At 40.8% G+C, this 25936-nt stretch overlaps 1 protein-coding gene across 7 annotated transcripts in view; it reads right to left on the reverse strand.

Moving 5' to 3' along the window:
- Positions 1-25936, reverse strand: part of C2H3orf33 (chromosome 2 C3orf33 homolog) — a 61124-nt gene that overhangs the window by 15169 nt on the left and 20019 nt on the right. For 5 of the 7 annotated variants that reach the window (XR_001443164.3, XR_013413612.1, XR_013413613.1 and 2 more), the window contains 3 exons: positions 16308-16455; positions 7864-8024; positions 3542-3960 (listed from right to left, as the gene is read on the reverse strand). Coding sequence is in view for 2 of the 7 variants with exons in the window: in XM_077991610.1 (XP_077847736.1) it covers positions 3562-3960; positions 7864-8024; positions 16308-16455 (708 nt within the window). In the remaining 5 variants the exon portion in view is untranslated. Of the gene's footprint in view, positions 1-2669; positions 3961-7863; positions 8025-16307; positions 16456-25936 lie in introns of those variants that run through there. The other 2 variants (XM_077991610.1, XM_015131858.3) reach the window with 2 other exon arrangements.

Genomic DNA, 25936 nt, shown 5'->3' on the forward strand with positions numbered 1-25936 from the left:
AGGTGCCACATTTTGGGGTGTCATGTTCTGAGCCCCAACAAGACCAAAAAGTAGTAAATCCTCTATGTAAGAAAGGCAAAGAGTATGGGCTTTGGTCTGATATCCAGCCTAATAGGGACTTTTTACTTTTTCAGATGGCCCTGTTTTTTTTTTTTTTTTTTTTTTTTGAGATGGAGTCTCGCTCTGTCGCCCAGGCTGGAGTGCAGTGGCCAGATCTCAGCTCACTGCAAGCTCCGCCTCCCGGGTTCCCGCCATTCTCCTGCCTCAGCCTCCCGAGTAGCTGGGACCACAGGCGCCGCCACCTCGCCCGGCTAATTTTTTGTGTTTTTAGTAGAGACGGGGTTTTGCCGTGTTAGCCAGGATGGTCTCGATCTCCTGACCTTGTGATCCGCCCGTCTCAGCCTCCCAAAGTGCTGGGATTACAGGCTTGAGCCACCGCGCCCGGCCCAGATGGCCCTGTTATAACCATCCCAGTGACAAAAGATCTAGCTTTTCTAAAATTACCCGGTTCAGCTTGTGCTTGGGTTATCCAACAAGCTGCTCTATGATACTGACCAGAGACAGGCTGAAAAAGTGAATGCAGGCCCAGAAAAAAAGCTGCCAGTCAATGGAAATTCTCCACCCAAGAACCATATGATTTTCACGTAAGTATGAATACTGCCACCGTCTAAGTGGAGAACAAGAATAGACAGCAACAGTGACTGCACATGAGAGGAGACCCCTTGATCTGCATTTCTCATTGCTCATCTTGTTCATAAAATCAGGGTTCCCTACTACATCATCAAGGGAAAGGTTAGATCAAGTCACAGGATGACCTACATCAGTCTCACTTTCATACGGCTTAACTGGAAAGATAGTTGTATGCTGGCTGAGCTGGTAGAGGCCATCAGAACTAACTACAGTGATAACTATGATACAATCTGACATCACTAGAAGACAATGACTTAGGTCCAAATTCTGTAATTCACAATGTCAAGTTGGAAAAGAAAAAGGCTCAAGAGCTTGCCACAAAACTAGTTTAAATATACTCGGTTAACTTCCCTGTAAATAAAAATAAAACATCCCCTTAAAACAAAAAGCTATTGAGGCATAGAAACCAGGAAATAAAAACTAGGATGTGACTTCCTATCCTATCCCAAAGAAAGGTCATGAAATAAAACACATTCACACATAAAATCTTTGGAACATTTGGGACCTCATTGAAAATGAATGTTTAATTTCTAAAGGATGCAGAATCCATTTTCTTATGTTCTAAGAAGGAGTCAGGGTCGGGCGCAGTGGCTCACACCTGTAATCCCAGCACTTTGGGAGGCTGAGGCCGGCGGATCACGAGGTCAAGAGATCGAGACCATCCTGGCCAACATGGCGAAACCCTATCTCTAATAAAAATGTAAAAATTAGCTGGGCGTGGTGGCGTGTGCCTGTAGTCCCAGCTACTCGGGAGGCTGAGGCAGGAGAATTCCTTGAACTTGGGAAGGCAGAGGTTGCAGTGAACCCTGCACTCCAGTCTGGCGACAGGGCAAGACTCCACCTCAAAAAAAAAAAAAAAGGAGTCAGGCAGCAGCAGCAGTATACTTCTCATTCTGTGCTATTAATTCTAACAGGAGTCAACTATCTGGACTAGATGATAAGTCTGAATTTTCTTGGTATCATAAACCATTAAAAAAAAAAAATTGTATAGACTTTGTGGATGTGAGTGCATTACTGCTGGCCTGGCGAAAGAAGCTTACACTGTCGGCCGGGCGCGGTGGCTCAAGCCTGTAATCCCAGCACTTTGGGAGGCCGAGAGGGGCGGATCACGAGGTCAGGAAATCGAGACCATCCTGGCGAACACGGTGAAACCCCGTCTCTACTAAAAAATACAAAAAACCAGCCGGGCGAGGTGGCGGGCGCCTGTAGTCCCAGCTACTCAGGAGGCTGAGGCAGGAGAATGGCGGGAACCCGGGAGGCAGAGCTTGCAGTGAGCCGAGATCGCGCCACTGCACTCCAGCCTGGGCGACAGAGCGAGACTCCGTCTCAAAAAAAAAAAAAAAAAAAAAAAAAAAAAAGAAGCTTACACTGTCAAGATGATTTTATCAGCAAGTTTTTTAATTGCTATCTCAAATAACAAGAAATTGGGAAGCAGGGCAGTTCAAGTATTGGCTACGTCAAGGACTCAACAATGTCAGGCATCTCAGTTTTTTCTATCCTCTGTGCTGCCATCCTCAGTACATTGTTTTTTTGTTTGTTTTGTTTTTGAAACGGAGTCTCGCTCTGTCACCCAGGCAGGAGTGCAGTGGTGTGATCTGGGCTCACTGCAACCTCTACCTCCCAGGTTGAAGCGATTCTCCTGCCTCAGCCTCCCAAGTACGTGAGATTACAGGTGTGAGCCACCACATCTGGCTAATTTTGTATTTTTAGTAGAGACGGGGGTTTCACCATATAAGCCAGGCTGGTCGTTGGTCTCGAACTCCTGACCTCAAGTGATCCATCCACCTCAGCCTCCCAAAGTGCTGGGATTACAGGCTTGAGCCACCATGCCCAGCTAGTACATTGTTTTTGTCCTCTGGATTAGCCCCCTCATCTAACAACAGTTAGAAATTAGCCATTCTTTATTACAAGGAATGATCTAAGAGACCCTGCCCCCAAATTCACAAGCAATTAGAAAGCAGTTAGGAGAAAAAAGCTAATTTGCACATAAAGCATAATGAATTCCTTTATTATAGTGAAAGGTAATAAAACTGGAAAAATAAACATGTATCTTCTTTAAACAAAAATTCAATATGGCAATACAAAAATTAGCCAGCCTTCATGATGAGCTCCTGTAGTCCCAGGTACTTGGGTGGCTGAGGCAGAAGAATCACTTGAACCCAGGAGGCAGAGGTTGCAGTGAGCCAAGATCACGCCACTGCACTGCAGCCTGGGTGACAAGAGCAAAACTCCGTGTTAAAACAAAAAAAGCTGGGCTGGGTAGCTCACGCCTGTAATCCTAGCCCTTTGGGAGGCCGAGGTGGGCAGATCATCTGAGGTCGGGAGTTCGAGACCAGCCTGACCAACATGGAGAAACCCCGTCTCTACTAAAAATACAAAATTAGCTGGGCATGGTGGCGCATGCCTGTAATCCCCGCTACTTGGGAGGCTGAGGCAGGAGAATCACTTGAACCCAGGAAACAGGAGGTTGCAGTGAGCTGAGATCACGCCACTGCACTCCAGCCTGGGCAACAAGAGCGAAACCTCGTGTCAAAACAAAGAAACAAAAAATTCAATATAGCTGCCCAAAATAACTAAAAACAACATAGTGGTGAAGAGTTAAACTTTCTCTTCACACAGTAGCGCTATATATATAAATCATTCAGCCTGGTAACTTCTCATGAAGTATTTCATCTTTCCTAAAATCATATTAATTAATTATAATTTGTTTAAATTAATTCTGACATTATAATAATCATCTCTTTTTAATATTTAAATACCATTAGACTAACACTTTGATCATTTGGCAAAACTCCCATTTTGAGTCAAAAATGTCCATATATTTACATATTTACTCTTTGGAGAAGGTTACCTCTAGATCTCTTGACTGTTTCACCCTTTTCTACGAAAGTGTATGCGACTTATAAGTTCTTTGAACTTCAGTATTAAGGAGTAGTTGTTCATGTTGTCTTTCCACATTTCATAAGTCCTTCTAAGTTTGTCATAATAACTTTCTTTTTTCAAGTTGAAATCTGATCCTGTTGTTTTTAGAAAACTGTCCTTTTTCCATATTCTCCAGGAATCTTTTAATTTTTCCAAATAACTTTCTTTTTCAGAGTCTTCCTTCCATATTCCTTCTCCTTTTTTTAAGGCTGTTAATTCAGCTTTAAGTAAGTTTCTGTGAACTCTCCAATAGATTTTAGAATCATATTTAAGCCCTTTAACAAGAACAGTTTTGCCAAGACCTCTTCTCAAAATTTCTTCATTCAGATTCACGCTGAAATATCCACCCTTGAATTTAAAAATAATACAAACCAATTATTTAAGATAATTGTTGTTAAACCCATCACATCTTATTTACCTTAAAAATCAGTCATTCAACAATTTTAGTCCTCCAAAGAAAAGGCAAAAATGGTCCCCAAGGCTCCCCCAAAACAGCTCTGGCTAAATCCAAGGATTTTTATTACTAGAAGAGACCCTTTCTCAAAATCAGTTAACTCTTTTATACCATGGAATTCTCCACAGACTCACTGTTCTCCTCACCCAAAGTGGTGAGGAAGCAATAAAGTACGAAAAATGTGTTTTTGGTCTATCGGTGGTTCTATGGAGGGGAGGTGGGATGCACAAGATAGGCAGAGTGACAGCAGGACCAGCAAAAGAAACTAAGAGACGAAGAGAAACTAAACTGAAAGTAGTGGTCAAATGCAAAATGAACTGAATCATCACTGAACTGTTAAATGAGGTTCAGAATTCCAGTGTTTTGGACAGCACTGGCAAGTAAATACACTTTTAAAAGACCTCCCTCAAAATTAACACAAAAATAGTTTGGGCCATTGAGTCTTCATCCTACAGGAAATTTCATTCATGGAATACCTCACCTCCTAATGAAACTGGATAAATGGGATTTTTTTTTTCATTAATTTACTGTATAAAGGAGATCCTGGCGGGGCGCAGTGGCTCATGCCTGTTAATCTCAACACTTTGGGAGGCCGAGGCAGGCGGATCACGAGGTCAGGAGTTCGAGACCAGCCTGGCCAACAAGGTGAAACTCTGCCTCTACTAAAAAAACACAAAAATTAGCCGGGTGTGGTGGCAGGCGCCTGTAATCCCAGCCACTCAGGAGGCTGAGGCAGGAGAATTGCTTGAACGCGGGAGGCGGAGATTGCAGTGAGCCGAGATCGCGCCATTGCACTCCATCCTGGGTGACAGAGCAAGGCTCCATCTCGGGAAAATAAATAAATAAATAAAAGGAGATCCTGCCTAGATACTTCTACAATCCTTGTGGGATTTTAATCTTAACAAAGGGTTAATAAAATTCTGTTCCTTCAAATTCAGAAATTTTTAGTACATGATAACAGTTATAAAGCAATTATATTTTTCTAAATCTTTCAAATCTTATAAGCTCATTCCCTTGAACCAAACTCAGAAGAATTAAAAGTCCACCTCACACATTAGCAAAATTCAAACAGGAGAAGTAAATTATCACTCTATGTGTATAGCGTAGTTTGGTCAACTAGGAAGCGAGATAAAATAGAGATATGCTTATAAGATGAAATGTAGGCTCAGGAGCCAGGAAGAGTTGGGTTTGAATACAGGCTCTTCTTCTGGGTTACCCTGATCAAGACAATCAGTTTCCCTAAAAGTCTCACCTGAAAGTGGGAATAAAAACAACAACCCTGTAGAGTGGTTTTGAAGATAAGTGACATAATATAAGCATGGCACCTTAGCTCAGCGTCTGGCACATGTTGACCCTCAAAATATACATCACTGCTATCTTTATCATCATCATAATTATCTCCTTTTTTTGGTAATTATACTCTTTAATTTAAAAGCTAATATTTTTGTAAGGCCTTTGGGATGTTTTATACAACTTTGTATTATTTTTTTTTTTTTTTTTTTTTTTGAGACGGAGTCTCACGCTGTTGCCCAGGCTGGAGTGCAGTGGCGCGATCTCGGCTCACTGCAAGCTCCGCCTCCCGGGTTCCCGCCATTTTCCTGCCTCAGCCTCCTGAGTAGCTGGGACTACAGGCGCCCGCCACCGCGCCCGGCTAATTTTTTGTATTTTTAGTAGAGACGGGGTTTCACTGTGGTCTCGATCTCCTGACCTTGTGATCCGCCCGCCTCGGCCTCCCAAAGTGCTGGGATTACAGGCTTGAGCCACCGCGCCCGGCAACTTTGTATTATTAACTTACTTTTTTTTGTTTTTGTTTTTGTTTTTTTTGAAGCGGAGTCTCACTCTGTCACCCAGGCTGGAGTGCAGTGGCACAATCTCGGCTCACTGTAACCTCCGCCTCCAGGGTTCAAGCGATTCTCTTGCCTCAGCCTCCTGAGTAGCTGGGATTCCAGGCACCCAGCACCATGCCTAGCTAATTTTTGTATTTTTAGTAGTGACAGGGTTTCACCAAGTTGGCCAGGGTGGTCTCGAACTCCTCACCTCAAGTATACTGCCGGCCTCAGCCTCCCAAAGTGCTGAGATTACAGGCATGAGTCACCATGCCCAGCCTTTATTAACTTACTTTTAAACTTACTTTTAAAATATAAGATACTTCAATTAATTAGTTTTAGATAATTCTTATTTTGAAAGTACTGAATATCATCTGGACATGCAAAAATTAAGGAATTTCATTAAGCTTTCTATTAATAATTCAAAAAGCTTTTAAGAATTAAAATGGTCAAAATTCTAATCATCTTATTTTATTTAAAAGAAGGGGTCTGTCTCTGTCGCCCAGGTTGAAGTATAGTGGCGCGATCATAGCTCACTGCAGTCTCGACTGTGTAGGCTGAAGCATTCCTCCCACCTCAGCCTCCTGAGTTGCTGGGATTACAGGCACAAGTGACTGTACCCAGCTCATAATTATAATTTTAAGAGCTGAATATCATAGAAGTGATCAAGGTATAAAAACCTATCTGATGGCCCACCAAAAAAATCTGGAGTAAGACACATCCAGGGATTCGGGACAGTGATTCAGCAACAAAGATGAAACTGTCATTTCCAGTTTTATAATGGCTATGGCCAATTATAAAGGTAAGAAAACTCTGAGGCAATATCTTTAAATGACTCATCACTGATCAGAACTAGTACCTAAGAATGTTCAACTTTATGGTTCAAAGATTTATACACTTAGACAGACCTATCAACAACATATTGGACCAGACTAAGCAAACCCTCAGGAAACACCCTGGCTGTTTGTAGTTTCCAGCTGACAAGCCTCACTCAACAAGTGGTTTATAGTAACAAGCATGATGTAATATACCCATACATAAACAAACATATAATGATACTTCCTAAATTAGCAATGCCCAGAGTCATTAATAATTTGAAGCTTATGGCCATGGTGGCTCATGCCTATATTGCCAGCACTTTGGGAGGCTAAAGCAGGCGGATCACCTGAGGTCAGGAGTTCGAGACGCGCCTGGCCAACATGGCGAAACTTCATTCTACTTAAAAATACAAAAAATTAGCCAGGCGTAGTGGTGTGCACCTCTAGTCCCAGCTACTCGGGAGGCTGAGGCAGCAGAATTGCTTAAACCTGGGAAGTAGAGGTTGCAGTGAACCAAGATCATGACACTGCACTCCAGCCTGGGCAACAGAGTGAGACTCTGTTTCAAAAAATAATAATAATAAATAATAGGCCAGGCGCAGTGGCTCATGCCTGTAATCCCAGCACTTTGGGAGGCCGAGGTGGGTGGATCACAAGGTCAAGATATTAAGACCATCCTGGTCAGCATGGTGAAACCCCATCTCCACTAAAAATACAAAAATTAGCTGGGCATGGTGGCGGGCCCCTGTAGTCCCAACTACTCGGGAGGCTGAGGCAGGAGAATCACTTGAACCCGTGGGAGGTGGAGGTTACAGTGAGCCAAGATCGTGCCACTGCACTGCAGCCCGGCAACAGGGCGAGACTCCATCTAAAAATAAATAAATAAATAATAATAATAAAAAATAATAATTTGAAGTTTTTCTTTTTTCTTAATTTTATTTTTTCTATAATAAACATAAATTACATATATAACAAAAATAAAATTTGTATATAAGACACCTAGTTCTCTATGCATAATCACTATCCGTAGCAGTTTAAAAAAGCAAAAAAAAAGTCAGTCCCATTATATATCCAAAGTTCTAGTTAAATAAGTGTTTACACATAAGTAATAAGAAGAATAAGATATTGCTAGTTGTTTCTTCACACTGCTTACCTTATTCACTAAAAGATAGCAAAAGAGTGCTGAATTCTCCTTTCCAAGAAGTTGGAACCATAGTAATTGGGAAGGTTTTAGCTCTTTTTGTAACCATGCCTTCCCAGTTTCAGTGAGTTCTACTCCAGCCAGCTTAACCAGCAAAGCACCACGTGGCTCCTCTAAAAAGGTGAGGTAGAAAAGAGTTCAGCTTTAACAGCATGTTGTAAAAGCAAATTCCAGTCATTTGGCCTCCAAAACATAAACAAATATATTATGTTTATTTATAAATACCCAGTCTCTCTAAATGTAGACCCATTTATTTCTATATTCAAGTTTTCTTTTAAAACAATACAAGTATACATAACAGAGTAATTTCAAAAACCCATTTCTTTCTTTTCTTTTATTTTTTTCTTTTTTTTTTTCTTGAAACAGGCTCTCACTCTGTCACCCAGGTTGGAGTAAGGTGGCGCAATCTTGGTTCACTGCAATCTCTGCCTCCCAGGTTCAAGTGATTCTCGTGCCTCAGCCTCCTGAGTAGCTGGGATTACAGGCATGCACCATCATGCCCGGCTGATTGTTGCATTTTTAGTAGAGACAGGGTCTCGTTATGTTGGCCAAGCTGGTCTCAAAACCCCTGGCTTCAAGTGATCCACCCACCTTGGCCTCCCAAAGTGCTGGGATTACAGGCATGAGCCACCGCACCCAGCCTTCAAAAATCCATTTCAGTAAGCTTCAGAACAGGAAGTGAGATTTAACTAATTTAACCTTCTTTTTTCAACCTCCCATGCTTATTTTTACATATACACACATAAAGCTATAGACCTTCAGTTTAATAATATGGGCTATTACCACCAAAAGAACCACAGAAATTGCTTTTTCACTTATTGAAGATGTCGTCCCTTCTCAACAAATATTGATCTACATCAACACTGTTATGCTTATACATTTTGCAAAACTGACTTCTAGACAGGATTTTATCAACTGATATTCTAAGAAGCATAATATGAAGAAGACCTATTTACCCAAACCCTTGATAGAATTTTAACCAATGTAACTTTAATAACAAGATTTTACTTTAGAAAAAGTTTATAACTTTCCAAAAATGGATAACAGCTGACAAAAAAAAACTTAGTGTCTTAAAAAAAATTATACATTTAACATACATTAAGCTCTTACATAATGGTTGAAAATATAAAGTTAAATCCATCTATTCTCCAGGAAAGAAGTAATACTTTAGTTCAAGAAGATAGCCTAGAACACTGTTATAGTATTTGACAAAAAAAAAAAAAAAAAGTGTTCAGGATACAGGCTTCTTAAAACGTGTCCTGGAATTTTAGTTTGAGAAGCATCAAAAGGTATAAGCAATTGCACTCCTGCACTCCAGCCTAGGCGACAGGGCAAGAACTTATCTCAAAATAAAGAAGGCCAGGTGCAGTGCCTCACGCCTGTAATCCCAGCCCTTTGGGAGGCCGAGGAGGGCGGATCACCTGAGGTCAGGAGTTCAAGATCAGTCTGGCCAACATGGTAAAACCCCATCTCTACTAAAAATACAAAATTTAAGGCCAGGCGTGGTGGCTCACACCTGTAATCCCAGCACTTTGTGAGGCTGAGGCAGGTGGATCACCTGAGGTTAGGAATTCAAGACCAGCCTGACCAACATGGTGAAACCCCATCTCTACTAAAAATACAAAATTAGCCAGGCATGGTGGCACAAGCCTGTAATTACAGCTGCTTTGGAGGCTGAGGCAGGAGAATTGCTTGAACTTGGGAGGCAAAGTTTGCAGTGAGCCGAGATCATGCCATTGCACTCCAGCCTGGGCAACAAGAGCGAACCTCCCTCTCAAAAACAAACAAACAAAAAAACACAAAAATTAGCTGGGCATGGTGGTGCGTGCCTGTAATCCCAGCTACTCAGGAGGCTGAGGCACGAGAATCACTTGAATCTAGGAGGCAGAGGCTGAAGTGAGCTGAGATTGCGCCACTGCACTCCAGCCTGGGCGATAGAGTGAGACTGTCTCAAAAAAAAAAAAAAAAAAAGAAGAAGAAGAAAAAATAAGGTATTTGTAGAATGGTCATACTTTTACAAAAACTTTGTGTTACAATAAGTAAATACACAAATTAGATTAAGGTAGTACATACAACAAAGATTAAATGATATCAAATCTTAGTACATAATGAGTTACAGAAAGCCTGAAAATTCTGAGGTCTCTCTCCAACCCTTTAATGTTGCCAACACCATCAATCCTCTTGCAGTAAGACATCCTGATAGCGGCAGGAGACAGTCAAATTCCCAGGCAGATAGGGGCAGGTGCCCAGTGAAACCTGACCTTCAAACCAAATACAGTTTAAAGCCTGAAAAACGAGCTACAAGTCTCAGATAAATCCATGGACTGGATAGACAACCTCTTTTCTTGTTTGGTGCGCTTTCCTGTGATTGATCCCCACCCTTCACCTATTTTACATATAGCTACCCTTCCCTAATTGGTTTTTGCACTGTCATGCTCATCTTTTAGTGGTGCCCTTTTTTTAGCCTTTTTTGCATATCGCAAACCAATTAGCATGCACTCACCCATTCTGAGCCTAAAAAGCCCCAAACTCAGCCACACTTTGAGACTGCCTGTCTTCCGGCAGGGGACTACCTGACTTCAGGTGCTGGGGGTGGGGTTACACAACTCAGGCACCCTCTCTGCTGACAGTTGTTTTGTTCACTCAACAAAATTTTGCCTTGCTCACCCACCAGCGGTCAGCTAACCTCATTCTTGGATGTGGGACAAGAATCATGACCCACTAAATGGCAAGTGGAAATGAGCATAGGGTCCAGACCAGGGTGCAAGCCAAGTGCAACCCACCGGGCCAAGGGGGCAGAATACCTCCTGTGGCAAGCCCAGGGCCAAGCAAGGTCCAGGCAGGGGCATCACCAGCTGTGGAGGTCTCTGGGGAAGCAGAGCCAAAAAATCCTGTGTCAACCCCATAGTCTTTGAGACCAAAGCTTTTGGGACCAAAACCTTGAAGTGGATAGTCCGTTAATCTAATAAAACACTATCAACCTAAGTATTAATATCCTAATTATTTACTTGACAAAGGTCATTCCATTCCTTTAAACTAGCAAATTCTCCATTGAGTATTTAAAATATAATGTGATCAATAAGAATTTAAAAATAAATCTTCCAGAAAAAAATTACTTTTTTGAAAAAGCAAATGTTACTTTTATTTATTTATTTATTTATTTTTTTTGAGACGGAGTCTTGCTCTGTAGCCAGGGCTGGAGTGCAGTGGCCGGATCTCAGCTCACTGCAAGCTCCGCCTCCCGGGTTTACGCCATTCTCCTGCCTCAGCCTCCCAAGTAGCTGGGACTACAGGCGCCCGCCACCTCGCCCGGCTAGTTTTTTGTATTTTTAGTAGAGACGGGGTTTCACGGTGTTAGCCAGGATGGCCTCGATCTCCTGACCTCGTGATCCGCCCGTCTCGGCCTCCCAAAGTGCTGGGATTACAGGCTTGAGCCACCGCGCCCGGCCTATTTTTTATTTTTTTTGAGATGCAGTTTCTTTGTCACCCAGGAAGGAGTGCAGTGGTGCAATCTTGGCTCACTACAACCTCTGCCTCAAGTGATTCTCCTGCCTCAGCTTCCTGAGTAGCTGGAATTACCAGCGCATGCCACCACACCCCCACCACCACCCCAAGCTAATTTTGTATTTTTAGTAGAAAGGCGGTTTTACCATATTTGCCAGACTGGCCTTGAACTCCTGACCTCAAGTTATCTGCCCACCTCAGCCTCCCAAAGTGCTGGGATTACAGGCATGAACCACTGTGTGTGTGTGTGTGTGTGTGTGTGTGTGGTGTGGAGATCTGGTTTTGCTCTGCCACCCAGGCTGGAGTGCAGTGGTATGATCATGGCTCACTGTAGCCTCAACCTCCCAGGCTCAAGCAATCCTCCCATATCAGCCTCCCAAGTAACCAGGACAACAGGCACATGCCATCAGGCCCAGCTAATTTTTTTGTTTATTTGTTTATTTTTTGAAATCACCTCTCATTCTGTTACCCAGGCTGGAGTGCAGTGGCATGATCTTGACTCAGTGCAACCTCTGCTTCCTGGGTTCAAGCAATCCTCTTGTCTCAGCCTCCCAAGTATCTGGGACTACAGACCTGCACCACCACACTTTGCTAATCTTTGTATTTTTTGTAGAGACAGGGTTTCACCATGTAGCCCAGGCTGGTCTCAAACTCCTGGACTCAAGCGATCCACCCGCTTCAGCCTCCCAAAGTGCTGGATTACAGGTATGAGCCATCGCTAATTTTTAAAATTTTTTTGTAGAGACAGAGTTTCACAATGTTGCCAGGGCTGGTCTCAAATTCTTGGGCTCAAGGGATCCTCCTGCTTCAGCCTCTCAAAGTGCTGGAAATACTGGCAAAAGCCACCACCACCTGGTCTTTGATTTCTAACCTATGAATTTTTTAGTTTTGTGTTACAGTGACATTAATCCCTCTATATTCTCAGCCCTTCAATAAATCGTTTATACAAACATCAAAAATAAATAAGTAAATAAAGCCCAATTCATAATAGATGGGATGACACAGTAGGTGCTGGTTAGGAGGGGAGAACTTAGGCTCCAGTGGAGTAGGCCAAGAGAACTCTATCAAAAAGGTAGAACTTGGCCAGATGCAGTGGCTCAGCCTGTAATCTCAGCACTTTAGGAGGTAGAGGTGGGCCAGTGTCTTGAACCCAGAAGTTCAAGAAGGGCCTGGGAAACACAGCAAGACCCCATTTCTACAAAAAATAAACTTAAAAATTAGTGGACATGATGGTGCACTCCTGCAGTCCTAGCTGCTTAGGAAGCTGAGGTAAGAGAATTGCTTTGGCTTGAAAGGAGGAGGCTGCAGTGAGCCGTGATCGCACCACTGCACTCCAGCCTGGGGGACAGAGCAAGACCCAGTCTCAAAATCAATCAATAAATATAAGGTGGGACTTGGGTGTTTCAAATACACAGAGAAGCAGAAGGGAGTAGAGAGTGACTATGTCAAGTAAGGGAAGGATCATGATTATCTAGAAAAACTACAGACATAAGATGAAAACTGAAGCAAACCCCAACTAGGGAGTCTGTTATATTTCTGCCTCATGAGATGAGTGGGAAACTTTGTGGCTAAATATTTTTAAGGTTTTTAGAGAGATAGGACATAATACAAAAACTGATTTTTTTAAAATAACTCTAGATCTATAAAATACTATAAGTGGATTCATAACAATGTACAACTTCATGAGACACAGGAAGTTGTATGACAGCAGAATCATCTACACCTATGTCAAAAACATTTTTTTTTTTTTTTACCATCAGGGATAAGAGAAGCTTTGAATAATTTCCTCACTAGACTGCAGGTTTTATGACTACTGTAAGTGTGTGCCCATTTTCTTTGCCGCTGTACTGAGACTGTAGCAACAGCGCAGGAATTCAGTAATAATTGGAGGAATTAAGTATTCTAAATGTTTCACTTCATAAAATGTTTAGGCTGTGTGTGTGTGTGTGTGTGTGTGTGTGTGTGTGTGCGCGCGCCTCCTCATTCACACACACCAAAAATAAGATCACAGAAGGGATAGGTGGCACAGAATTGCCATTAGAAAGGAGTCTTAGAAATCTTATAACTCTCTTGTTTGATGGTGGTGGGAACCACAGACCAAAAGCAGAAACAGAACACAGCTTCACACACCAATCTGTGTTCTACTACACCATGCAGCCTCTACTACTATGTTGAGTCATTTGAACCAAAGCTTCTTGGTAAGAATGATCTCCATTTTTAGGACCTGGATCTCAGCCCTCCTCAGAAATAGAATAAACACCTATTTCTATTACATAAATCAAGAAGTAAAAATGGTGAAAGGAACATAAGGAGTTTTTAATTAACTATTTTAAAATGACGACTATGCTCTAGCAACTTATCGTATCATTCAAAATGGTGTTTGGGTAACAACTTTCTAGCTCTAAAACAATTTTACAGGTAAATAGGTTTCATGTCTGAAAGTGCAAAATAATCTTTTTCACATAAGCAGTTTATGTTAGTCACAAAACAGGCATTAGCACTATCATGACATTTGTAGTGGTTAATATCTGTTGAGAGGTATGAGACATTTATCATCTGTTTCTTTAACTTCTACATGTCTATAGAACATGCAGTTCTGAACTGAGTGATGGAAAATCTGTTTTCTAGCTTTGATTTCAACATTATTAGCTAGATGGCATTTAATCTCTGTAGAAAATATTAAAATAAGTGGAGGAGAAAAGTGGGAATTTAAGGAACTTCTAAGGCTCCCTTAGACTCTAAAATTCAGATTCTATGTACCAAATTACATAATCACTTTATTATTTGTTGTGAGACCCATTAATAATAAAAATCATATATGGCAATTACAGTGCTGTGGCATTGCATGATTTCAGGAGGCAGATTTCTGTTGAATATCACCCCTGTAGACATGCAATGCATAGCCTGGATAACCACAAGTGATGATCTGGCTGGCTAAGCTCTGATGAGTCATTACTATCAGACAGGGGAGATTTAAATTATTACAACAACTGAGAAGCTAAAGGACTTGCGAAGTGTAAATCCTACTTAGAGCTGAGATGGTCAAAAAAGGCCATCCTTGGTAATCTCTCTTCAGGGAGCAACACTCATTAAAACTGTGTAAGTTCTCTTTGGTTTACTAAAAGAATTAATTGTATCAAGTATGTTTGGTGGGGAAAAATCAATCTTGTTCCTTTATAGTTGTACGTTATTGAAGAGAGTGATATTCGTTCACCTTGGGATTTTAAAAAGGAACTCCTTTCTTCATAAAATCAGAATATTAAGAAGAGCCATAAATAGAACTAAATTAATCCATTTGACAAATTTTACCAAGTCTCTATTGGCTAATAAGTATTTTTCTAGGGACTTTGAATACCAAAATGAAAAGGAGAAAACCTTGCCCATCAGGGGCTCACAGTTCAGTGAGGAATATAAACCTAAATACATAACAATAGCAGAAAAAGGTGAATAAGTACTATAATTGCAGTGTATGTATCATAAATTGTTGTGGGGTATAGTAAAGAAAGAGGCTAATTCAGCCTGGCAGTTAAGGAGGCTTCACAAAAGAGCTGACAGTTGAGCCAGATCCTAAAGAATCAATTGATGTTCAACAGAGGCCAAGACACTCCAAGCAAAGAGCCAGGCCCAGGGTTATGAGAATGCATATAAGCAGCAGGAAAGTCTGTGTGTGCCTAGGGGCTTTGATGTGAAGCAAGGAGAAATGGGAATTGCAGCAGGAAAGTGGTATCTTATACCAAACTTGTCCAATCTGCAGCCTGTGGGCCACATGCAGCCCAGGACGGCTTTGAATATGTCCCAACACAAATTTGTAAACTTTCTTAAAGCATTATGATATTGTTTTGCTTTTTTTTTTTTAGCTCATCAGCTATCATTAGTGTATTTAATGTGTGGCCCAAGAAAATTTTTCTTCTTCCAGTATGGCCCAGGGAAGCCAAAACATTGGATACCCCTGGCTTACACCCTTCCTCCCTGTATCTCAAACACAGGAGTCTTGGTATGTCTTGTCAAAAGCATCATGCTCTTTCTCACCTATGCTCTTCCTAGCTAGCCTCCTCTTAATTCTTCAGGTACCTGATTAAATAACAATTCCTCAATGTGGCCTTCTCTGACTACTCTATATGTATAGATTCTATTACTGCCACCCCAAGACCACCCAGAATTATCCTAGTATCCTGCTCCTTTTCTTCATAGCTCTTAGCACAACTTTTCATTTGTCTGTTGTCTATCTTCCACCTAGACTGTAAGCTTCAAGGGTTAAAGGAACTTTGTTTGTTTTACCCAACATTGTACAATTAGCTTAGGTCCTAGACCATAATAGGTGCCCAACATTTGTGAAATGAATGACTGAATGACTGAATAGTTGAATTTAAAAAGGAACGAAGGGGCCAGGTGTGGTGGCTCACGCCTGTAATCCCAGCACTTTTGGAGGCCAAGGCGGGAGGATCACCTGAGGCCAGGAGTCCAACACCCGCCTGGCCAACATGGAAAAACCCCGTCTCTACTAAAAATAGAAAATTAGCAGGGTGTGGTGGCGCATGCCTGTAATCCCAGTTACTCGGGAGGCTGAGGCAGGAGAATTACTTGAACCTGGGAGGCGGAGGTTGCAGTGAGCTGAGACCGTGCCATTGCACTCCAGCCTGGGCAACAAGAGTGAAACCCTATCTCAAAAAAAAAAAGAAAGAAAAAGGAAAAAAAGAAGTAAAAGAAAAAAGGAAATCTGAGCCAAATTAAGCACCTCCTAATATATAAGGCCAAAAATTGAGACTTTCTCATGGACAATGGAGAGTTATTAGGAATTAAAATGACTTTTTTTTTTGATATTTTATAAATAACATCTAATAAAAGAAGACCACAATAGTTATTTAGTTTCATTAATCTTGTACCTTACTTACTTCTCAACGAAGCTATAATAGGTAAAGTAATAGGTATATGTTCAATTTCTAAACCATTCTCAGTTATTCGGCGTAATCGTCCACGTAGTTTAACATTTCTTCTTATAAATTCTACTGGAATATCTGAAGCGCTTGTAAATTTTGATGTCTATGGATTTACAAGGAGAAAAATATAACCACTTATTATTATTGTCATTTCAAAATTTAAAATGTCAAATTATCAAAACATTTCACAATTAGACATAACCATCAACATTTTAAAATTTAGTTCCTAATTTTATATTACTTTAATATGATTTAATCAAATGTGTTTATGGAAACATTATTTACAAATCCTTATTCACTATTTTCAAGCCACTACATAAAGAACATTAAACAGACTCCTAACTTCGAAAAGCTTGTAACCTCAAAATAGGACACAATTCGTCAAAAGACATTGAGTATCTATCTGTGCCTGGCACCACACAAATCTGGTTAAACAGTCTCCAGCTTATTCCACGTAAGTACAATCTATTCATGCATATATTGATGGGAAAACTTAAATAAAGCTCAGTCAAATTAAATTAGAACCTTAACCAACGAGATTTTTTTCTTATCATTTTTTTTATCTTGTAGGAGAAAAGGCACATTTAAAAAAGAAAAAAAGGCCAACATTAGGAATGTACTACAATCCCTAACACTTAGGTGATATCTTGGGATCAATCAATACTTTATGCCTACTTTTTTCCACATTGACAATACTACAAGCTTTGATCATAATTATGGCTAGCTAAGAGGCTCACATAACAGAAGGAAAAGCCAGGCACGATGGCTTATCCTATAATTCCAGCATTCTGGGAGGCTTAGTTGGAGGGTTACTTGAGGCCAGAAGTTTGAGACCAGCCTGGGCAACATAGTGAGACACCATCTCCAGAAAAAAAATGTAAAAATCAGCTGGGCATGGTAACATAGAACAGGAGGGTCACTTGAGCCCAGGAGTTTAAGGTTACAGAGAGCCATGACAGTGCCACTAAACTCCAGCCTGGGTGACAGAGCGAGAACCTGACTCTGTCAAAAAATAAATAAATAAATTAGTACCCAACTTCCTATGACAGTAAAGTTGAACTGAAGATTTTTATAAACAAGAATAATGTAGGAGACAAACCCAGAATGTGGAATATACTATAGAATAAATCACTTCGTTCTCCCAACAAAACAATGGCATTGGAAAAAAAGGGTGGGAACGTATTACAAAATAAATGAGATTTAAGAAATATAACATATAATAGACTATTTGAATAGATCATCTATTTTTAAAAATCATAGAATCAAGATCTTCTGACTATAGACTGGGTATTAGATGATTCTAAGAGATTATTGTTAATTTTATTAGATATGATAATATTAAAGGACAAACTAACATTACAGATCTGTTTTTTCAGACAGGGCCTCGTTCTGTGGCCCAGGCTGCAGCTCAGCAGCATAATCCTGGCTCAACTGTAGCCTTGACCTCCTGGGCTCAAGTAATCCCCCTGCCACAGCCCCCCAAGTAGGACTACAGGTGTGCACCACTACACCTGGTTAATTTTTAAATTTTTTGTAGAGATGGTGTCTTCACTTGTCGCCCAGGCTGATCTCAAACTCCTGGGCTCAAACAATCCTCCTGCCTCAAACAATCCTGCTGCCTCATGAATTCTGATGTCATAAACTAGGAAGTACATATCATCACCTTCTTGCCAAAATGCTTAGGTTGAATCTCACAAGGAAAGAAATAAATTCAGATTATGGAACATATTAAAAGACAACTGGCTTGGACTCTAAAAATGTCAGCATCATGAAAGACAAAAATTGTTTTTAAGTAGGAGTAATGGCTGGATGTGGCGGTTCATATCTGTAATCCCAGCACTTTGGGAGGCCGAGGGGGATGGATCATGAGGTCAATAGATGGAGACCATCCTGGCCAACATGGTGAAACCCCATCTCTACTAAAAATACAAAAATTAGCTGGGTGTGGTGGTGCGTACCTGTAGTCCCAGCTACTCAGGAGGCTGAGGCAGGAGAATCGCTTGAACTTGGGAGGTGGAGGTTGCAGTGAACTGAGATCGTGCCACTGCACTCCAGCCTGGTGACAGAGCGAGACTATGTCTCAAAAAAAAAAAAAAAGAGGCCGGGCGCGGTGGCTCAAGCCTGTAATCCCAGCACTTTGGGAGGCCGAGACGGGTGGATCACAAGGTCAGGAGATCGAGACCATCCTGGCTAACACGGTGAAACCTCGTCTCTATTAAGAAATACAAAAAACTAGCCGGGCGAGGTGGCGGGCGCCTGTAGTCCCAGCTACTCGGGAGGCTGAGGCAGGAGAATGGCGTGAACCTGGGAGGCGGGGCTTGCAGTGAGCTGAGATCCGGCCACTGCACTCCAGCCTGGGTGACAGAGCAAGACTCCGTCTCAAAAAAAAAAAAAAAAAAAAAAAGGAGTAGTATTCTAGATTAAAGGAGTCTAATGAGACATAACAACTAAATATAATGCATGATCCTTGACTGAATGTTGGATTGGGAAAAAAAACAATAAAGGACATTTTTTAGAAAATACATCTGAATATGAACTTTATTGTATGTAAGATTGCTGCAGAAATGTTAAATGTATTAGATGTGCTAATATTAATGTGGGTATGTAGGAGAACATCCTTGCTCTTAGGAAGCACACTATGAAGTATTTATGGACGATGTCACATGATGTCTGCAACTTGCTTTGAATTGGTTTCACAAAGGGAGAGAGAATACAACTGTAGCAAAATGTTAACAACTGGTGAATTTAGGTGAAAGGAAAATGAATGTGACAAAATTTTTTAGGAGAAAAAGTTGGGAGGAAAAAGCTTCTGGATCTACTTTCAATATTCATTCAAGAATGTGAAATATGCAGAATGTAAACAAAAGAGAGGAGAAATGCTAAATCAAACCACAAAGAATTTGAATCACGGGACAAAGTTGCTTATGACAAGTTTATGAGAAAAACAGAGAAATACAGATTAAATATCCACATAGTCAGATGGTTCCCAACACGGTTTAGTGAAAACACTAAGGGAATACCAATGAATTAATCAACCTCAATGGAAAGTGGTACTCTAGGGGTAATCTATGGAACTCTGACCTCCAGTTTAATATGCTCACGAATGACTTGAATGATAGCATAAGGAACAAACATCAGGAGGGCTGGTTGTCTGGAAGGATATGACTGCTGGAAGTCAGGATAAGTATTCAAAAAGATTCTGACAACCAAAATCATGAACTAAATTGTAAAGACTCTTCATGTACTCCCCAAAACTAATGAAGGATGGGAGAGAACAAATTAATACCTATAGTGCTTATATGGGAGATATTTAGAGATTTTAGGGAACTGTGAACTCAAAATGAGTAAAAGTATAACACTGCTGCTAAAACAAACACACAAAAACAGAAAAAGTGCAACCTGGTCTCCTCACCACCAAAAAACAAAAAACAAGATCAAACTAAGGTAACATTTTTAGGAACAAAATCTAGAGCAAGAGAAGTGAAGGACAGATTGTCCTAAAGCAGGCCCTAAGGAGAATATATTGCGCTACTCTGGAGACTTTTTTTTTTTTTTTTTTTTTTGAGACAGAGTCTCGCTCTGTTGCCCAGGCTGGAGTGCAGTGGTGTGATCTCGGCTCACTACAATCTCTGTTTCCCGGGTTCAAGCAATTCTCCTGCTGCAGCCTCCTGAGTAGCTGGGATTACAACCATGCATCATCACATCAAGCTGGTCTCAAACTCCTGACCTCAGGTGAGCCGCCTGCCTCAGCCTCCCAAAGTGCTGGAATTATAGGCGTGAGCCACCATGCCTGGCTATGAGATCATATTTCATAAAAGGCTTTAACAAACTGGAACAAAGCCAGAAAAAAAGAAAAAAAAAAAATAGTAAGGTGCCTGGAAACCATATCGCCCAGGAGAACTAACAGTACTTTGCCCAGGGAAAGAAGGAGTTAAAAGAAGTAGAATGGCCATTAAAGATGTCTTCAACTACTAAAAGTGCATCCCTTTTAATTCTGGTGTGTTTTCTTACAATAGACGTAAGAAGGTCAAAGAGTGCCTTAATGTTTAGAGTTTTATAAATTATTAAGAAGCTGAGGGAGGAAACCGAAGGAGCATCAGTGTTCCCGCTCTGAAGGAGCTCATGTGAGAAAGATCCCATTGCATCCCATTGCATCCATTTATTTTACATCCCACAACAACAGAAAGCTCAAAGCTGTGCTTCTGTAACACAGCAGGGACTATTTGAAAGATGAGCAAAAACTATACATAAAACAACCAGAATATAATTGTACAGAAATACATGAATAGGTTTAAGATAAAGCATATATCAAAGGGGACAAAAAGGGATAGATCCAAAACATAAGAACAGATAAGGAGGCTGTCTTCACAGGAAGTAAATCCTGAGCTTGCGACAAACACAACCTACTCTCTAGGAGAGGCAGAAAGATGCTGCTGCTACAAGGATGCTGTGTCTAAGCTGCGGACGGTGAAGAAGATGTCCTAAAGGCAAAAAGATAAATGCTGGAAGCATCCTGGGAAAGACAAAGAAAATAAGGGTTTCGAATTCAAGACATAAATTTGAAATCCAGCTGTGCCACTTACTAGCTGGATGATCTTGTGAAAATTGTTTACCTCCTTTAAGTATCTACTTCCTCATCTATAAAAATCAACCTTGATCAAAAGATTATTATAAGCATTAAATGAAATCATGTTTATAAAGTGCTGGCACAATGCCAAACTCAATAATCTTTTTTATTTCTTAAATATAAAATTGGCAATTATCAACCAGTAACTGAAGGAATATAAGAACTTGATAAATAATCTCTCAGAGGGAAGAAAATCAGCAATACAAAAAGGACACTGAAGCATGACTAACACAACATCCATTGCTAAATCCCTTCTCCCTTGCCACCATGAATTTTAGGGATGGGAAAGCTAAATGGTCACTCTCCCCACGTCCTTTCCAGCTAGAGGTGGCTATGTGACAGAGGATACAAACAAAAGTCTGCTGAAGGCTTCTAGGAAAAACGCTTTCTTGACAAAAGGAAAAGTTGTGGTTGGCACTGTCCTTTTCCTCCATTTCCTGCCTTGATCATGAATATGATACTTGGAGCTACAAAAGGCATCCTATGTAATGAGAAAAGGCCAAAAAATAACATGGACCTAAGCCCTTATGTCACTGAGGCCGGGAACCACCGCCAGCAGCCTACCTCTAGACTTCTTATGACTTGAGAAAAATAAACCCCTTGCATGGTGAAGCTGCTGTTGCTTGGGGTTTCTCTTACTTGCAGCCAAACTCATCTGTAATACAACAGAAGTTTTTGTTTGTTTGTTTTTGTTTTAATCACTTAATGTTTCAATGTTCTCTTCCTACTTGCTCTTCTCATCACTAGTAAGTCACCATTACTTAAAAATAGCGGGCCGGGGCTGGGTGCGGTGGCTCATACCTGTAATCCCAGCACTTTGGGAGGCCAAGGCGGGCAGATCACGAGATCAGGAGATCAAGACCATCCTGGCTAACATGGTGAAATCCCATCTCTACTAAAAATACAAAAAATTAGCCGGGTGTGGTGGCACACACCTGTAGTCCCAGCTACTTGGGGGGCTGAGGCAGGAGAATCGCTTGAACACGGGAGGCGGAGTTTGTAGTGAGCCGAAATTGCACCACTGCACTCCAGCCTGGGCGACAGAGTGAGACTCCATCTTAAAAAAAAAAAAAAAAAAAAAAAAGTGGGCCAGGTGCGGTGGCTCATGCCTGTAATCACAGCACTATGGGAGGCTGAGGCAGGCAGATGATGAGGTCAGGAGATCAAGACCATCCTGGCTAACATGGTGAAATCCCATCTCTACTAAAAATACAAAAAAATTAGCCATGTGTGGTGGCACATGCCTGTACTCCCAGCTACTCAGGAGGCTGAGGAAGGAGAACTGCTTGAACCCAGGAGCTGGAGGTTGCACTGAGCCAACATAGCAAAACCCCATCTCTACTAAAAATACAAAATTAGCCAGGTGTGGTGGTGGGCACATGTAATCCCAGCTACTCAGCTGGCTGAGCCAAGATCATGCCAATGCACTCCAGCCTGGGCAACAGAGCAAAACTCTGCCTCAAAAAAAAAAAAAAATCAAGATAAATTATTGAGTCTGTGGAACAGAAAGAAAAAAAGATTGAAGAAAAGTGAACAGGGCCTAAAGAATCTATAGAACACCTAAATGAACCAACACGTGTACCAGAGGAGTCCCAGAAGAAGAGAAAGAAGGGGGAAAGAGACTATTTGAAAAAAAAAAAAAAAAAAACCACGACTGAAAACTTCCCAAGTTTGATGAAACAGACAGATACAAACATCCAAAAAGCTCAACAAGTCACATAAAAGGATCCTTAATAAGATTATCAGCAGATCTCTCATCAGAAACTTTGGAGGCTATAAGGTAGTGGACTGATATCTTCAAAATGCTAAAAGCAAAAAAACTATAAACCAAGAATATCATATCCAGCAAAACTGACCTTCAGAAGTGAAGAATTCAAGACATTTCCAGATAAATACAAGCTGAGAAAGTTTGTTACCACAGACTTGCCCTGCAAGAAATGCTAAAACGAGTGCTACATGTTGCAATGAAAGGACACTAGACAGTAACTTGAAGCCATATGAAGAAATAAAGATCTTGGTAAAAGTAAATACATGAGCAATTATAAACATAATATTATTGTAACAACAGTTTGTGACTCCACTTTTTGTTTCCTACATAATTTAAGAGACTACAGGTTGAGCATCCCTAATCCAAAAATCTGAAATCTGAACTACTCCAAAATCTGAAACTTTTTGAGTGCCAATCTAACACCAAAAGTGGAAAATTCCACACCTGAAAAATAGAAAAATCTGCCATTATTTGTTATTGTTCTTGTTTAACAGTCAATACAGGTATCCTGATGATGCTACTGTTCTGCTCAGTTAAATGTTTTTGGTCCCAAGCATCCTGGATAAGGATACTCAACCCATTCTACTTTTTTTGCTTCTTTGTTTTTGTTTTTTGAGGTAGAGTCTCGTTCTGTCACCCAGGCTGGAGTGCAATGGCACAGTCTCAGCTCACTGAAACCTCCGTCTCCTGGGTTCAAGCAGTTCTCCTGCCTCAGCCTCCCAAGTAGCTGGGATTACAGGCATATGCCAGCACATCCAGCTAATTTTTGTATTTTTAGTAGACACAGGTTTTTGCCATGTTGGCCAGGCTGGTCTTGAACTCCTGACCTCAGGTGATCCACCCACCTCAGCCACTCAAAGGGTTGGGATTACAGGCATGAGCCACCGCACCCAGGAAACCTGTACTATGTTGTTGTTTTTTGTGTGTGTGTGCGTGTGTGTGCGACGGAGTGTCGCTCCGTCGCCCAGGCTGGAGTGCAGCGGCACGGTCTCGGCTCACTGAAATTTCTGCTTCCCGGGTTCAAGGAATTCTCTGCCTCAGCTTACCAAGTAGCTGAAACTATAGGCACACGCCGCCACTCCTGGCTAAGTTTTTGTATTTTAGTAGAGACGGGGTTTCACTGTGTTGCCCAGGCTGGTCTCAAACTCCTGAGCTCAGGCAATCTGCCCGCCTTGGCTTCCCAAAGTGCTAGCATTACAGGCATGAGCCACCTCACCCAGCCTGTACTACATTTTTAAGAGACAATAATTAGTTTAAAACTTAGTATTATTGTAACTTTGGTTTGTAAGTCCATATTTTGTTTTCTACATGATTTTAAAGACTCGGATATTTTTAAAATGATTAGTATATATTTCTCTTGGTTTTTGTGTTTTTTTTTGTTTTTTTTTAAGACAGAGTTTCACTCTTGTTGCTCAGGCTGGAGTGCAATGGCACAGTCTCCGCTCACCACAACCTCCACCTCCTGGGTTAAAGTGATTCTCCTGCCTCAGCCTCCCAAGTAGGCGGGATTATAGGCATGTGCCATCAGGCCCAGCTAATTTTGTATTTTTAGTAGAGACGGGTTTATTCATGTTGGTCAGGCTGGTCACGAACTCTCAACCTCAGGTGATCCTCCCGCCTCAGCCTCCCAAAGTGCTGGGATTATAGGCATAAGCCACTGCGCCTGGCCTAGTTTATGTTTTTTTATATCCACAATGTACAAAGATGCAATTTTGTGACATCTAGAACTGAAAGGAGTGGGAATGATGTTCAAAAGTAGTAGTTTTTGTATTTTATTGAGGTTAAGTTGGTATGAATTTAATTTAGAGTGTTTTAAGTTTAGGATGTTAATGGTAACCTAGAACAAATAGTTACACAATACACAGAAAAGGAAATAATATAAAATTAAAATACTTTGGCCGGGCTGGTGGCTCACGTCTGCAATCCCAGCACTTTGGCAGGCCAAGGCAGATGGATCACTTGAGGCCAGGAGTTCGAGATCAGCCTGGCCAACATGGTGAAATCCTGTCTCTACTAATAAAACAAAAATTAGCCAGGCGTGGCAGTGAGTGCCTGTAATCCCACCTACTTGGGAGGCTGAGGCAGGAGAACCGCCTGAACCGGGAGGTGGAGGTTGCAGTGAGCCGAGATGGCACCATTGCACTCCAGCCTGGGCGAGAAAGACTCTCTCAAAAAAACATAAATAAATAAATAAATAAATAAATAAATAAATAAATAAAATAAAATAAAGAAATTCTACAAAATACAAAAGAACACAGTAATGCAGGAAATGGGGGACAAAAAAACCTATAAGGCACACAGAAAACAGATGGCAAAATTACAGAAGTCCCTCCTTACCATTTAATTACTTTAAATGGTAATGAATTAAAATCTCCAATAAAAAGCGAGAGATCAGCATAATTTATTTAAAAATTATTCAACCATATGCAGTCTACAAGGGATACACTTTAAATCCAAATAAATAGGTTGAAAGTGAAAGGATAGAAAAAACTATTCCATGCAAATAATAACCAAACAAGATCAGGGGTACCTGAACCAATATCAGAAAAACTAGACTTTAAATCAAAAAAAGTTACAATAGAAAAAAATAGGACATTATTTATTAATAAAATATTCAAAAAAGCAAGAAGGCATAATAATTATAAATATTTATGTACCAAATAACAGACCAGCAAAAATGGTAAGAGTTGAAGGAAGAAATAGATAATTTTGCAATAACAGATACAACACCCCACTCTCATAATGAATAGAACAGCCAGACAGAAGATAAGTAAGGAAAAAGAGGACTTAAATAATAAAATAAATCACTTAGATCTAACAAACATATAGAGTACTCTACCCAATGACAACAGAATATATATTATTCTCAAATGTACATGGAACATTCGCCAACACAGACCATTTGTTAGGCCACAAATTGAGTCTTAGTAAATTATAAAAGACAGATGTCATACAAAGTATCTTCTCTGAACACAACAGGATGAAGTTATAAATAAATAACAGAAGAAAAAATTTGCCCATCTGTGGAAATTAAATGCACTCAAATGGCCAATATATCAAAAAACAATCACAAGGAAAATTTATAAATGCTTAACTAAGAAAGAAGAAAAAGAAAGAAAAAGAAAAACAGGCCAGATGTAGTCGCTTATGCCTGTAATCCCAGCACTTTGGGAGGTATAGGTGGGCAGA

Source organism: Macaca mulatta, chromosome 2 (assembly GCF_049350105.2).
Source record: "Macaca mulatta isolate MMU2019108-1 chromosome 2, T2T-MMU8v2.0, whole genome shotgun sequence".
In the NCBI taxonomy this organism is placed as follows: Eukaryota; Metazoa; Chordata; class Mammalia; order Primates; family Cercopithecidae; genus Macaca; species Macaca mulatta.